The sequence below is a fragment of the Venturia canescens genome, chromosome 5, assembly GCF_019457755.1.
Source record: "Venturia canescens isolate UGA chromosome 5, ASM1945775v1, whole genome shotgun sequence".
In the NCBI taxonomy this organism is placed as follows: Eukaryota; Metazoa; Arthropoda; class Insecta; order Hymenoptera; family Ichneumonidae; genus Venturia; species Venturia canescens.
In genome coordinates, this window is record NC_057425.1 from 12,749,530 (window position 1) to 12,765,957 (window position 16,428).

A 16,428-nucleotide genomic window follows, 5' to 3' on the forward strand; every position below is an offset into this window, starting at 1 on the left:
GTGACGTTCTGTAATACAATATTATAGCGCAGAAAGATCGCGTTGTCACGGACTGCACCTGCACGCTCTGCAGCAGTCAGCAGTACCGGACGAGCTTTTACGACTGCCCCATACATTATGATTTTCCGCGTTGATTCAACACAACGCTCACATCGGTTGGATTAATTGAATCTAGCTTAGTAGCTGGCTGCAAGTTGAAAGTGAAGTTTCGATGAAAAAAATGCACCGCGGATCGTCCCGATTAGTCTACGGTCGAACAAATCGGCAACTGCCTCGCAATACACAATTTCGAAATAAACTTCTCGGGCTTATTTTTGAGGAATTAATAAAAACAGGATCACCAGTATAGCGGGTACCAGAGACAATAATTGAAAAACATTGATATTCCTCTTACTTGTCTTTTAATTGCGATCTGCCTGCGGTCAATAAATTGTGTATACAAAACGGAAATTTTTTACAATTGTTTGCTCCACAGTCGTCGTGTTTGATGGCACGTTTATCGGGGCTCGTATTTTTCGAGTTGACGGTTGGTGGGAGCCAGCGGAAACAACGCGCGATGGTCTTCGGATGAAAAAATTTGGTGTTGTACACAAAGCAATGATACAAAGATCATTCGTACCTAAAACATGTTCTACAAAACGTTGCTACTTCCTACCAAATTTCGAAACACTTTTTAGACATAGAATTTTTTCAAAACATTGTTATCCACATGTACGAAGGTGAATTCACTAACAAACTATCGGACATTTCACATATCGCGTATAATTCCAACGTTGTGCAGTGCTGCCTCTAACGACGTTGATTTCAATTTTAGAATATCGCCGAATTCAACGGCAAAATGGAAAATTTGCTTTTACAAAATATCACACGGTCAGGCTGACAAACAGTTTGTAAATATTGGGCAAAACCACGGAGCATTCGTTTCCACGAAAATTAACAATTGTTGAGTTGATAAAAAATAGTGTAAAACGTCGGATTTTATTCGTTTCGGTGAGTTCTTGGCGTATAATAATAATAATAATAATAATAATGATAATAATACTATGATATAAATACATTTGAGATGACAGTTTTCTTCTTTCATCATCATTTCATTCAATATTTGGCGTGAATCACGTTTTCGTCTTCAATATCTATGAACTACATTGCCACGTAGCAATTTTCAAAAATTTGCCTCTGCTCTGTCTCCCCAAAAAAGCAGCTCCGAGTTATCAAATATCACAAAGCCTTTTAATTCGGGAAGGCATCAATTTTTTATTATAAATCGTTAGATAACGAACTTTTAAACAGTTGGTAATTTTCTCAAGTCTTTTACTTCCAATAACTTCATAGGGAATTATCACCAGAATTGCTAATTTTGCGATATTTGAGCGAAGGCTATAGCATATTAAAATTTTTTGAAAATTGCTGCCTGGTTTCAGCCCATATGGGCACATGTTTAACCTAATTTAATTGTCGATTATTTGCACCGCTTAGAATTACAAAAATTACATCTCAAATATATATACACACATATATATGGATACATTTGTATATTCGCATATACACAAATGCATTGTATATATGTATATATTTTTATAAATATTGTGCAACGTAAAATGCTACACATTTAGTGATATTTCACACCGATAATTGCTATTCTAAGAGCAAAATTTCGAATTTATATTTCATTTGATTTTCCGATTCGTGGAAATAAATGAACAAACCGGGAGTTTGTTCAATTATTTCTTCATTTTTCCATCGACGTTAGAAAAATTGAATACGCGCTAACGGCAGGTAGTAACGTTTTATTCTTCGTAAAGGCAGTGACGAGGAGCGGCAACTTTCGTTGAGACGGAATTATCGGTCCATTGTTACTACAAAAATAAATGTAAAAAATATTCTACGTTATTTATATATTTTTCTATGTGTTTCTCGTTTCGTCTCTAGATTTTTCTCTTCGTCTTCCCCCCCCCCCCCCCTCCCCGGCCCTTCCTTCGTCTCTCAAGCTCGTTAAGCTCCTTTCCCATTTATTCAACGAGTCATCGAACTTTGGCAGGGAGACGTTATTTATAGTTTTTTTTCTACTCGAAGAGCACAGAAAATCGGTTCGTCGCTTCTCGTACAATTTTACGACACTATTTTTTGTTTCAGAGTACAATTTCACGTTTTTTCGCTGCTCACGTTTTTCTATGTCTTCACACGATGCTGAAGTTTCCAACGTTGGAGTCCAACGAAATGATCTAAAAAACTGTCCAATAATTCCAGTAATTCTCCAATTTACTTCCAGTCGAATTTGTACTTTGTATTTTTTCAATCTACACAATTATGATTCGTGAAATAAAAAACTGATGGATAAATCATTTTATTTTCATTCATTTCGTTGGACTCCAACGTTGGAAACTTCAGCGTCCTTGTCTTCACATTTGTTAGATCCTCGTACGAGAAGAAACGAAACAAGATTTTTAAGATTCATATTTGAGTTGATCACCATTTGATCATTTGAAAATTACGCTTTTTCGTTTTTTTCATGACTATTTATAAAAATATTTATTCTACCTCCTCTCACGGATCGCATGACGATTTTTCATTTTATTTTTTGTGTTCGTTTTTTTTTTCTCAAGCTTTTCATGATTTTTCCTCGTTTTGACTGACTCTCCTCTGCACCGCTGTTTTCGAAATGTTTCACAATCCTCGTCACTGATTTTCTCTTACACCGACGTTAGTATATCTATGATTTCATTTGCAAAAAAAACATTTGAGCTTCTACGAAGTTGACCGAAAGTTTTTTTGCCATATCCACGTTCATGAGAAAAAAAAATTTGCTTACTTTTTCACGTATAAAAAAAACTGAACAAGTTTTTACAAATTTGTTCTCGATTCCCAGAATTTCGGAAGTTTTTCCAACAAATTGATAATAAAATTTCAAAAACAATTGAATTGTCAATTTGGATAATAATAACGTAGAAATTTATCATTTTAAAATGACTTCCCGTTCAGGTCGCTGTTCAATTTTTTTGTGTATCGTTTCAATAATTAAAAATCTTCTGTATATCGCGATTTCGGTCTCACACGTTCGACCTTTTGTCATCTTAAAATTTTCTTAATTTAACGGCGATCAATCACCCCTTAAAATTTTTTTATTCATTTTCTTATTCTTATTTATTTTGGAGTCACGAAATTGCACTGAACACTGCCCGTTTGAGTAGAAACCATTCAAAATGTTTCAACAGTGATGCCTACTTTTTTCGTACCTGACAAAACATTTTGAATGATTTTCAACCGGTCGGACAATTTCATTATTTTATACTTAACGGCGGCTCGGCCATAAATTCGACGAATCGGGGCTTGTCCTCGGGACAAATAATAAATGTGTTTTTCTTTACACGGATCCATAAGCGTCGAGGCACACGAACGAACTATGATTATGAGCTTAAATTAATTACATTAAAAAAATTGTAACCTTAAGATCGAGAATTAATCAAGAATACTTTTATAACGAATCAGTCTGATATCAAGAATACAATTGGTGATTTTTGTTTCCAAAAAGTTTCGAAATTTTTCACTTTTACATTTTAAAAATACGTTTTTAGTTACACGAACAAGGGAGGACAATCGCTGTTAACACCAATTTATTTGAACAATTTGTCGAATTTTCAAAATTTTCATATTCAGCCTAATTGAATGACGAAAATTTTCCTAAATTTAAGAAATAGATTTATTGAATCAAATTATAACATTGTAATCTCGACAAAAACTAAAGCCAAAAAAACTGAAAAAATATTATGTCGTTGCAACGAACTTAACAAATAACGATTAGAATCCACTGGATCAATTCGAATACAATCGTAAAATTATGATACACACTAAAAATCGGAGGTCCAAAATTTTCGAAAAATTAAACTAGGAAGAAATTTCACCGCTGCATCTGATTTCGAACTGGTTCGCTAAAATTTTTGAGCTCGAACGGAATTTCATATCCCCGACAATTACATATTTTTTTCGAGCTTCGATTGTGAATAATCGTTCACGAGTAACAAACGAGCAATTAAGATTTAGTCACGTAACGATTTACTTCGTCCTTCCGGTTGGTAAATATGAATTTCGGGTGTGAACAGTTTGGCGACTGGATTTGTTCCTACTAGCGACGGTGGAGGATTCAACGACGGATTTTCGATTTCTATAAGAGTCTTTTTGTCCGTTGATTCGAGAAATATCATCAGCCATTTTTTTACTAGGTTCGGGTGTTTTCCAACTAGTTGGTCTGCTGCCCGTACTATTCGATGTTTTACTAATTGTTCTCGAGATTTTATTGTCCGTTTCGTAATTTTTTCTCGCCGGTTGAGGCGTGTAATAAAGACTGAAACGTTTCGTTTTCGCTGTGTTCAGTTCTTGCTGTTCGTCCCTCAATTCATCGGTCGAACTACATCTCCGAACATTTTCCAAGGCCGATCTACGCGCCGCTCTAATTGATTTTTTCAAATGACTCGTCGGTGTCGTGCCAGCGACGTTTTTCTTCTCCCGAAGTTTAACACCATCGATTATCGGTATTCTTGACAATTCAACACCTCTAACGGAATTTCTCGTTTGCCCATTACTCTGTACAGGGATTAACGACGGCCTTAATGTTTTAGAAAAATGATATTCGTTCGGTGGTTTTATTTGACGATTATTGATCGTGCCAATGGATCTCCTAGTCTCGGAATTCTCGGGTTCGGAACGATCGACCGATATATCACCGCCAGTGGTTTTATGCTCCCGCTCATTCGAGCTGCTTCCGTTCGAACCGTTCCTAACGAAATTACCAATTTTACAAAAAATCGTACGTTTTACACGGGGGGTACGATCATTCGTGCGTTTGCCCGTTTTCGGTGTATTGCAATGTAGTTCGTTGCCGATTTTCAACTCGTCCGAGTCCTTTGTTTCCGTCGACGGTTTGGAATGAAGATTTGTTAGTGAATTTCCGTTTCTACGATTCACGGAATGTTTGTTAGAGGACGACAAGGGACTTTCGAGATGCGCCGTCGAATTATCCTCTCTTCCCGTTCTATTCGTTTCCTCACTCGAAGTCCCATTGCCGTGATTCTCGTCTATATTAATAACGAGGTCGTGTAACGAACTCGTCAGATCACGAATGTCACGAAGACCGTCAGCACTCAAGGAAAGTGGCTCTTCTCCGTTATCACGATTACCGTTATCAATCTCGTCGAGATTACGATAATCCTCGACGTTACTATTCTCAACAGTCTTCTTGTTCTTCGACACTTTTTCTTTTACATCGACCCACCCGGTCTCCACTTCGATCTTTTTAACGAAATCGTTCGAGTTGTATACGTTCTCGTTGTCGCATCGATCGCCAGCATCGAATCGTCTCTTTTTGTAATCGAACTCGAACGTCGCCAGTCTTAACGGCTGACACTGCTTATTCCTGTGTTGCTTCGACGATTCGATGGCTGCTCCTCCTCCTGATACGGTTTGGTCGCCTCCTAGAAATCTCTGCTGATGTCACAGAGGCGTAGACGGGAAAAAAGAAAAGAAAAGCACCGCTACAGATACGGACAAACCACTACATTGCGTTTAAGCTTTGCTTGCATGATTTTACGTGCTTTCATACAAAAAAAAAATAGCCGTCTTGTTTTTTTCTATTGAATTTTACATGTGTGGAATAGGTAAAAATTTCGATATTTCAAAAATGAATGATCAACAATTGATCATTACTTCATTTTTATCTCCCGATCTTCGATTCGTTTAATTTCTACATATTCACGGACAAGAATGTGATTTACTGCAAGCTCGATTCAAAGAAAATATCAAATATCTTGAACATTCATTGGCGTTTTCAATATTAATAATCTTCATAAATTCTTTTCTGTGCTATTTTTAATAACAAAAAAGCCCCGTCTTCCTCAACCAAAGATGCAAAATACAATACGGCTTTTTTAAATGTCGACGTTTCAAGGGAATGCTAAAAAAAATACTTTTCATTATTTGACTATTCACGAGTCTCAAGTCAATTGGATGAAAAAGAAATTTTAGTTACAGTTTGGAACAAAGTTCAGTTCCTTTGACATTTGATCGAAAATTGATTTTTTTCAAAATAAAAATAAAAAAGAGATCAAAGATGAACTATATTAGAGAAAATTGATCCTCAGATAACTCGTGCTCTGATACAAAAGTACGAAAAGCCCACAAAAAGCGCGTGTATTGCGGAAGAAGTAACGAGTGTCTACAGTTCGATGATAGCGAGATTGTGCGTGATTCAATGATACATCAATAAACATCCACGAAGGAAATGTGCTGTTTCATAGAAAAAAAAAGTTTACTAAGCATTTGTGAAAAATGAAGGAGAAAATGAACGACTAGTGGTAAACGATGTAAGATTTAAAGCCGTGCATTAAATTTAACTTATTGTGCTAATACCAAGATAATTGAGGCAACAATACGCCGAGGTGAAATATCACGGTCGGTAACAAAAACTGTAAATAATTACATTTACAAAACCTTTACAATTAAGGAACAGTTTTTTACTATAAATGGATCCCTCGTTTTTGCCACACTAGAGAGGAAAACGTGAAATAATGGAATGATCTTTACCACAAGCCACGGGTGGTCGAGGACATCCTCAGCACTAAATCTGAGCTCAGGCTGCGCCTGCAGCATGTTCGATATCAACTGCTTCGCTGAATCCGAAACGTGATCCCAATATGGGGCAGTGAATTCGTATTGACCACTTAAAATACGCTCGAACAATTCCTCTTGATCGTTCTCAAGCGAAATGAAAGGCGGGAAACCGCACAACAATATATACAAAATTACACCGGCCGCCCACACGTCAATCTGGAAAAAAAATACAGAACCAATTCTTCAAAGTACGCAGCACCAAAATAATCGTAGCTAATTCTTCACGAAGAAATTATTAAAATACAGACAAAATTATTACGTGAAATTATGTACATGGGAGTTTGTATGGAATTGTAATGAAATAAAAAAAATGTTTTTGTCATTTTAATTCTCACGCTGTAAGAAACCTAAAATGTCAACCTATTCCAACAATCGGAATCTGCGGGAAAATGGGAAGAAATTTTAAAAACTAAAGTCTGTTGCATTGGGATGAGGCAATCTTTGATATAAAAACAAAAATTGAATCGCTGAAGCTCCAAAATGAGCCTGAATATTCTCAGTTCTTTTATATTCCGATCCCGAAGTCGTTGTAAAAAGAAATGACAAAAAAAAATAAAATGAGCTCGTCAAAGGTGTACCCCGAAGTTCACTGATGCTGGAATACAAAATTTAAAGATTAAGTCCGCTCAAGTAGGAAGCGGTCTGTCCATATATCGAACGTGTACGTCAAGCGAGTTTCTCGATCGCGTGATTTATCGAACATTAGCGAGACCGTTTTTGCCGTGAAAAGTTTTTTTCTCCTTCGAGGAACCTTTGACTCACGACTTCATGCAGTTACGAAACATTCAATCTTATTACGCGAATTAATTGAGTTCGTTCCCTTTTTCCGTTTCTTTCTCTTTCTGTCTTATTTTAATGCTTTTTTTCTTTTAATGCAATTTACCTTGAGGCCATAGCCACTTTCAGCGAGAATTTCTGGCGCGACATACGTGGGTGTGCCGCAAACGGTATAAAGAGTTTCATGAACGACCTGAGCTAATCCAAAGTCACCGAGCTTCAGACATCGCACTCGACTACCCTCTAGCTCGACTAACAGATTTTCAGGCTTTACGTCACGATGAACTATCTGATGAGAGTGCAGATAAGCCAGTGCTGAGGTCAAATGACTTATCATTACGCTTGCCTCAGCCTCTGGAAATTTCGTTGCCGCTGATATCGCGTCGAACAAATCGCCGCCCTGTGAATCGATAATTATTCATTAATCATTAAATTCAACAGTAATTTTCAGTTAATATCGAATGAAAGTCCAAAAGCCTTCCTTATTTTCGTCAAATTTCTAATCACTTTAATGTTTTTATATCTTCCGTTAAAATTTGTTTTGTCGCAAATAGATATGAAATTCCTGCTCTCGGAAAAACCGTAATAAAAAAAAAACTGGAGAGCTTATATATTGAAGAAAATTCGAGTTTACCTTGACGAGTTCGATAACCAAGAACAGCTGGTCGACCGTCTCCTGCTCACCGATCAAGCTGATTATGTTCGGATGACATACTTGTCGCAAAATCGCAACTTCGCTCGCCAACATCGTCTCCTTACCCTTACATTTGTATTTATCAACGATTTTCATCGCGTACTCAGCACCCGTCGCTCTGAAATCGATACACGATGTTGCAATATATCCAATTTATACAGTTAACGGGCTTTTAGGGCGAGTAATTTATCCTCAAGCCTAAACGAATCAAAACTCGTTTGGAAAAATCTCAAAAATTTATCTGATAACAATTCCATTTTGGTGTACAGTATTTTCTAATCTTTTTCGAGCAGAAAGTGTTTTTATTCTTTTTATACACTTCTTGTTTTCAGACTCTGCTCACTTTGAAGCAAATTATAGAAATAAAAATTTCATAAGAAAAATGTACTACGTGCCCATCATGATGTTAAATAAATAAATAAATAAACTAGAAATAACGTTCAAAGATTAGAATTCTAATCTTGCAAATATTACGAAAAACTATCATCGATGTTCAATTGTCTGTTTGCGAATAGAAATCTTTTCTACTTACTTGTGAATACAATGTCGAACGACGGAGAAGTTGCCATCTCCAATAACATGTCCAACGGCGTATTGAAACCTCAGAGGTTGAGGTAGTATAAGAGAAGATGGACTAGGAGTTCGGACTTGAGGAGCATTGGGATTCCGTTTACCAGCTTTTCTGGGCATGACGGGCATGGGTCCACTCTGTCGTTTGGAGATCCACGGTCCACGCCTGAAGCTCTGGACGAATTTCGATTCTTCACTGTCAAGCTCGAAATCCTCTGGATTTGCTTTTTCCAAACCATAAGCAACAAAAATATCGTCGCTTTCAAAAAATTGTTCCAGAGTGATAACGGGTCTTCCAGAAATCGTGCAGACCCGTCTGACCGCACCAGAGTCCAATTTGGCCACATCCGTTATCGCCTCGAAAACGTGATCGATACTCGGCGAATTTCTTTTGTTCAATAAGAGGCGCACTACTTTTCTAGGCTTGGAACCATTTCGCACAATTGTAACAATTCTCGCTTTAACACAAGCAGGAATCGCGCTTATTTGTCTCCCTGTGCCAGCTGGTGATTGGGGCAAACCCGACAGAGAGCTTCCTCTTCCAACTTTGGACGCAGAATACTCAACTTTTTTGAAAGCTTCTCCCTGCCCAGAAACTACATAACATTTTCCATCCTCCAGATCTCCCACCGTCTGAACTTTTCTTCCATCCATTGTGTAAATTGACCTCACTCCGTTAGGCAAAGTAACGCTTGAGACAAGCGCTCGTGTTAGATCTGATGCTAGACTATCAAAATTGCGATATCTCTCAGGAGTGACAGCCATCACAACACCCGTATAAAATTTGTCTCCGTTCCTGAAGAAACGCACCCTCTTGGCTTTATTCGTCAGCGGAGTTCTTGGTAGCCCCAATGATATCTTTGATGTCCCATCCGCCAATCCTCGATCCAACGAACTTCCGAGACTTAAATTTCCAGTTTCTGGATCTATAGAATTTATGCTGTCCCGTGATGGTGATGCTCCTCCACTCGACGGTTCTTCCATTGTTCCTAATTTTTAGTTTTTTCACACACCAACACAATTGATTATACTTGAAATCCCATACATTTTATTCTGTGAAAGATATTGGGTGTAAAAAAACTGTCATTTTGAGAAAAAAACGATAGATAAATATTTTCCGAACACATTTGATGGTTAATGATGACTGAATAAAAGATAATCACGAGACTTCAAAATAATCATGAAAATTCGAAATGTTGAATGGGCAGCACGAAACTTGGATGCAACGAACGAAAAATTTTCGAAAGTTCAATCGGTAATCTCAGTTACAAAGGGTTCATATTCTACGAAAATATGTCAAAAAATGGCACACGAAATTTTTGAAAACCCAAGTTTTCGGTATGAAATGAAAAAGTCAAAAAGTCAACATTGCGATAGAGGAAGAGCGATAAAAACAAATGTAGGCAGTGGCATTGATCACGGCAATTGGAGAATACCCGAAATCGAAAATTAAAATTTTGATAAGAGAGACAAGTTGCTATAACGAAAAATTATCATGGAAGACCGGGTGATAACGAAGGGAAAATTGGTTCTAACCTTCCCTGGTTAACCTCCATATATGTCAATGATGAGCACCAAAGAAATGATACTAAAAAAAAAAAAATATGCACAACGCGATAAAACACGCGAGATTGGTGAAAAGCGCTTTCTCCTGATATAGATTATCTAGCGAAACGAAAGAAAACTAAAACATTTTTCACTACTTTTCGACAACGATAATACGAAATACAATTTACTCACCACTGTGCACTTGCTTGATGAGAAAAAAAAAACAACAACAAAAACAATAAATTTTCGGAAAATAACTATAGTGTGGCACGTTCGCGTTTGTTTTGGAATTCGTGATAGAGATCGCGAGACGAGTGAATCACCAGTATGCTGACATTTTTAACGGGCGAAAACCCGGAGACGAATGTCTCTGCGATACATGCAACTTCTAAAGCTCTTTCTCTCTCTCTGGATCACCGGGGCTTTTACGCGAACGTTATAGGTTTGAAAACGTAATGATCGAGCTGTGCATGTGTGTCACGTATGCGAATGACTAACACGGAGATACGCGGTGAATATCATACGTCCGGCAAAAGATGCTGTTCGTCGCGGTCGCCCCTCCCTCCCATCCGTTTCTACACTCCTACTCCCGACGCTCTTTCACCAACTCGACTGACCGAGTCCAATTCATCTACCACACTTCTCTACCTTTGCTCCTGTCATGATACGAACTTTTACTAATATTTGTACTTCAATTTCCATATATAGACAGAGCACAACAATGCGACAAGCGATATAGAAAGTTCTTAGCTCGTAAAACTTTATATGGGTATACAAAAAAATCTGGTCATAATTTTAGAGATGTTTCAAATTGTTTCAAACCACGAATGTTTGAAGCCGAACAGGATGCGAATGGTATTCACGATTAGATGGGTATTCAAACGTTGTAATTTTTACGGTACTTAAAAAATTTAACTCTGACAACACTCGGAATGCCAAATGAGTATGCACTGGGAAAATATTGATTACGATTCCCTATATGCTGCTTTTATTATATTCTTTCTGTGAATGAAATAATAGTTTCAACGTTCTGTATTTTTTTGAGGCACCAAGTTTTATAATAAGACAAAAATTTAAAAGTAAAAAACTTATTGCACATAACGGATGTCCTCAATTCTCTAAAATGTCATTCCGAATGATGAAACTGTGAATATATAATTTTTTTTTCAAAATTTCGATTCGACAAAAAATGATTTACCGACCGAACTTTGAGCTACAAACCAGAAAAACTTTTTTTACTCGTCGTCTGGCGGCGCCACCTTTGCGTTATTGTCATTGAAACGATAAAAACCGTTAATTTAAATAATAAATCAAAACAAACCGTCGAAGTGACTGTCATTGTTGAATTCACATGCCACGAAGTTGCATTTTTCTTTGTTTCCATGCACGCAGTAGATAATTTAGCACTTATTTGAACCCGATTGATATGCAATTTAAATGAGCACTTCTCGATTTTCTTTACATTTGCGGAAAACAATTTTTTTGTTGTTATAGAATTAAAAACGTTGAACATAAATATAATGAGTAATGAATTTATGGAGGAAAATTGATAATTATAAAATGAGCTACTGTAAGAAAAATAATTTATGATTCTTAATTCCTCTGATAGCCGTGATCGTCTAGTGGTTAGGACCCTACGTTGTGGCCGTAGTAACCCAGGTTCGAATCCTGGTCACGGCAATGTCTCATCGATGACATTGTCACGGCGGAGGTTTTTTTTTTCTTTTTCTTCTTTGTTACGAACAAGAAATAGCAATCAGCATTTTACAATATTTATTTATCATACAAATTTGAGCACGTTTTAATATGAGAAAAAATATTTGATGATATCGAGTACATAAACAGACTGCTAATACAACAACGCAGGAGAACCAATCTCTGTTGAACAGCCGTAAGAGACGCCCACTCACGATATATGTGTATTTAATAATGTTTTACACGGAGATTTGGACCAGCGGCGTAGTTCATAATGAAAGCACTGTGTTATGTATTATTGAAAAACGCGAGGAAAAACGTATTCGTCTTATTCCAATTCGAGTGAGCCGACAAAGACGACAGTGAGAATAAATAATCCTCGCAAGAAGTTGTAATAAAAAAACGTGCAATTCCCAAATTGAGCCTTGAGCGAATTCCCCAAATGAAGCGTTCACCAAATCAAAGGCTGTTCAAATAAATAGGACAAAGTTTCACACTGAAAAAGTTTGAAATTGCAAAACTTTTCGAATCGTTCCGTTGGCAAATTCTCCAGGGTAAATGCGCCGCTCAGCGCCGTTGTCAGCAGAGCGAGAATAAGAGAAAGACGGAGCGAGGGGGCCCCGATCGCAACGCACCTGGCGGGGTCGAATGAAAGCCTCCGGTTCAGCGCGCGATGCGTTTTGTGTATAGTCCGTGTTCGCGCGTCGCGAAGGTGATCGTGCTGCAAAACAATATAAGGACGAAAGAGGAGTGAGAAGTGAGCCCGCGAGAAAGAGGGAAGGAGAGAATTATGCACTCTTTTCATGAAGGGGGGGCGTGATAAAGGCAGGTATATAGAGTGAGAGAACGGAGAGAGCGGATTAAAAACGGGCAAGAGGAAACAGACAGAGCTCGAAGAAAAAAGTGGAAGAAAAAGATCAGAGGGAAAGAAAGACAGAAAGAGAAAGATTGCGTATAATACAAAACCGTGCAGACCGTGCATCACACAACATAGCGCGCGGGGGCTTCTAAAACGTAGTCTCGTAGTGGGGGTAAACACGGCGCTCGCTGAGCGAGCAGGCTACATAGTCCAGCGCGTTTCGCGTCGACTTCAGTTCCGTGCGTCCCCTCCAGCGAGACTGATATGGATTTCGGTTCGGGGAAAATCGCGAGAAACGAAAAAAAAACGAGTAACAAATAACAAAAAAAAACACGGGAGTACTGCTTCCACGGCACAATAGCGATTGGAGTAGTTATAAATCACTCCAAAAAATTCAGACGAACGATCGGATCACATGACACGCTAGTGGAATAAAAAAATACGAAGAATAAAAATCTGTTTTACCGCGTTGGGACGCCGGCGATTTGTTCGCATCTTCGTACCACGATGTATCGCTCGTTATAAATCGTAAGAATCAACTTCTTCAGCTGGTTTTATTTTTTATTTGTTTTCGTTTTAACGCGTGTGCGTGCGCGAATTTTTTTCATGACGAGTTCGTTCACACTGTGTGGAATTAACGGGTGAAACGATAGAGGGGAAAACGCGGCATTTTGGATTGTCTGCAACGAGGAAGTTTTTTGTGTACTTTTTTCCATTCCGTTCTTTTTTTGTACGATAGGCGGAGTATCCGCGAGGAATTAAATATGCGGGTTCCCGACGTTCTCGCAGGTGAGTTTTTTCTCTTACTTATCAAGTTATTTGGTATAGTTCGTGCGAGTTTAGACAGAAGGTGGAATATTAACTTTCGGAATGAATAAAACGAAAACACTTTTGTTTACAATCGTGGAAATTATGACTCACGATAAATCCTCATTATTTATCACTTTTATTATAATAAATAATAGTTATTAAATACCAATGGACTTTCCATCGTATTATATCACTCTAAAAACACGTTATACGTATACGTTTTTTTTCTCTTCGTTTATTCGACGCTCTCGCGTTCACCGTATACACACACCGGATGACTCGTTCCTCCGCCTCTCTTACTCCGTGTCCTCTCTCGTGTGGGTACCTGTACTCCCGATTCTCTCGAGTCTCTCCTTCGTGGAATCTCGGACCAACGAGTTTTTCATCGTAACCGAAAAAAAGACGATGGTCTTTCATAAAAATGAGGAATAAAATATTGCGTTATTACTTTTTACACTGGCAATTTCGGGTGACAATAAAAATCTCAATTTTTTCGTACCCAACCCTTTCATCAATTTATTTATTCGGTAAATTCTTCCATCGTGATTGTTTCGATTAATAAAAACTCGAAAAGATGCTGCGAAATAATGATTTTTGTGCAAGTGACAGACTGGACGTCAAATCTCTCTTTTCATCAATGACATTTAATATTGTCTTTTTTTAACGAATCCAAGCACATAAATTCCCTGCTTAAGACGTGCTCGAACAAAAAATAAGAGAAAATACGATAAAACGCAGGTGGTTTAGGGCTCGGAAATTAGGGGTCGAGGGAAAACTCTCTCTGAGTCTCCCTCATCTGTGGCAGTGCGTGACAGGTGAAGAAACCGAACCACGTTGCACGACAAATACACACACCTGATGGTGTGTTGCCTCCACTGCTCTGCGTATACCTGTGTATGGGGCATTTCGGGACGGGCAGACAAACGTCTGACCCTTCGGGCCTTGGCTCGTTATTTACTCTCCTGTGAAATTCTTTCCAGTGCAATTTTACGTTTCGAATAATTTTCTCAAGGCATTTGGGCAAATCTTTACAGAAGCCTCATTAGCCGAGGACGGGGCGCGTGCACATTGAGCCGTGCTTACGTTTCCATTTTTACTGTACAATATAAATTACACTCTGAGCATGGATTTTCCTTGACATTTTTTAAAATTCTCTCAAGTGTCAAAATTTTTGGAGCTGAACGTTGTTTTCCAACGACGTCAATTTTGACACTGACATTTGCATCGTTCGAATATTATGTTTTCTTTTCATTTTTGTCCACGGATTTGAACGAATCGGTAATATTATTTCTGAAATTTGGCTTTAAGCCGAGGAATCCAAGGTGATGAAATTTTTTTTTCAATTTTTACAAGTACCAGATGAATAAAAATGAAAAAAATTTTATTGCTTTCTATTCTGTGCGGGACTTTTTTCACATTTTTTTTTTTTTATCTCCGCATCTATATGAGTGTTCTCTCAACGAAATTCTTTGCTTATTCAGCACATCGTGTCGAAAGTTGAGCAGTGCTTTGACCCGGTGTCATTAGTCGAAATCCGTTGAAGAACGACTTTTGTCATTTGTTCCTCGAAATAATTTTCTTTTCTATCGCAATTGCGGGATTATTCATTGAAATTTGTGAAGTGAACGGTGTTTTTGAAATTAAGTCAAAGTGCACAATTTAAGGATGTTTTTTTTCATCAACGTTGATCGAAAAAAGTCTTTCCTCGACGTTTCACGAAATCCAGCGATTCTCTTTGCCACGGAAAAGGGAAACTTTCAGTTCTCCTTTTTTCAATCCTGTCCCTCATTTTTCCTTATTTTTTTCCATTATTTTCCGTGCTCGTTTCGCTCTCGTTTTAATGTCTTTCTTCCTCGTGTCCGGGGACACTGGCCTCGAAAATTGAGCTCCGAGCGATGTAAAATTAAAAAAAAATCTCCGAAGTAACCGTACGCGAGCGCAATTGGAAACAAACGAATGAAAACTCTTTCGCTTCGCGCGGCGCGCTCATTTTTATTTTAATCCAGGAAAACTTCGTCAGGCGAGATAAATTGGTCTAACGCTCATTTACTGCGACATTCCTCTGACGCTCGTTATCCGCGCTCTTCATATTCGAGTGAAAAACCTTTGTTTACGTTTTAGAAAGGCCTCAGAATTATTATCCTCGAAATTTCAATGACGCTGAAGTTTCCAACGTTGGAGTCCAACGAAATGATCTAAAAAACTGTCCAATAATTCCAGTAATTCTCCAATTTATTTCCAGTCGAATTTGTACTTTGTATTTTTTCAATCTACACAATTATGATTCGTGAAATAAAAAACTGATGGATAAATCATTTTATTTTCATTCATTTCGTTGGACTCCAACGTTGGAAACTTCAGCGTCGTAAATTTCAACGCTTCCAACATCCGATAATGAGAAAGAAAATAATGTTCAAATTGATTGTGGAACCGGCAACGAAAATTATGTGTTTTATTCGTGGAGCTTCGGTTGAGCGAATAAACGAGTATCGAATAAAATAACGTTGCGAAAAATTGCTGGACGGGTGGGGGGGGGCGCACGCGAGAATGAGTGAATAAACGAATGGAAGTCGCGTTTCGCGGCCAATAAATTTTTACTCGAGTCGTCAAAACGAGCGGGTAGTATAAATGAAGGGAAAATAATGACGAGCGCTAAAAGCAAAGTAGATTCGGATTTCAAGAGTTTTTATTTAAAATTATTCAATTATTGGAATTTGCAAAGAATTCGTCGTCGCGAGGGCGCTGAATCCATTCACGGAGAGCTGTAAGCGATTTATTTCGCCTTGTTCAGCCTCCTTTTCACTCAAGCGAGACA

At 38.0% G+C, this 16,428-nt stretch overlaps 2 protein-coding genes and 1 non-coding gene across 10 annotated transcripts in view; 2 read left to right on the forward strand and 1 right to left on the reverse strand.

Moving 5' to 3' along the window:
- Positions 1 to 384: 384 nt before the first annotated feature.
- Positions 385 to 10,995, reverse strand: LOC122410770 (serine/threonine-protein kinase GG21441). Of its 3 annotated transcripts, XM_043419183.1 has the most exons (7): positions 10,442 to 10,995; positions 10,238 to 10,289; positions 8,664 to 9,690; positions 8,072 to 8,249; positions 7,544 to 7,837; positions 6,574 to 6,816; positions 385 to 5,478 (listed from the first exon to the last, which is right to left on the reverse strand). In XM_043419183.1, exons 3-7 carry the CDS (start codon positions 9,683 to 9,685, stop codon positions 4,051 to 4,053), a joined length of 3,165 nt encoding a protein of 1,054 aa, XP_043275118.1. In that variant the 5' UTR covers positions 9,686 to 9,690; positions 10,238 to 10,289; positions 10,442 to 10,995; the 3' UTR covers positions 385 to 4,050. The 3 variants fall into 3 exon arrangements, with proteins under 3 accessions (XP_043275118.1, XP_043275117.1, XP_043275119.1); XM_043419182.1 differs by lacking the exon at positions 10,238 to 10,289 and having other exon boundaries at positions 10,442 to 10,994; XM_043419184.1 differs by lacking the exon at positions 10,238 to 10,289 and having other exon boundaries at positions 385 to 5,475; positions 10,442 to 10,993.
- An 862-nt stretch (positions 10,996 to 11,857) lies between these two features.
- TRNAH-GUG (transfer RNA histidin (anticodon GUG)) lies at positions 11,858 to 11,929 on the forward strand. The gene has a single exon. It is a non-coding gene; the product is annotated as a tRNA-His (tRNA).
- Positions 11,930 to 12,835: 906 nt separating this feature from the next.
- The window catches only part of crb (crumbs), a 50,549-nt gene continuing 46,956 nt past the window's right edge, over positions 12,836 to 16,428 (forward strand). For 3 of the 6 annotated variants that reach the window (XM_043418690.1, XM_043418692.1, XM_043418694.1), the window contains exon 1: positions 12,836 to 13,592. In XM_043418690.1, the coding sequence (XP_043274625.1) occupies positions 13,568 to 13,592 (25 nt within the window). In that variant the 5' untranslated portion in view covers positions 12,836 to 13,567. The remainder of the gene's footprint in view (positions 13,593 to 16,428) is intronic. The other 3 variants (XM_043418695.1, XM_043418696.1, XM_043418691.1) reach the window with 2 other exon arrangements.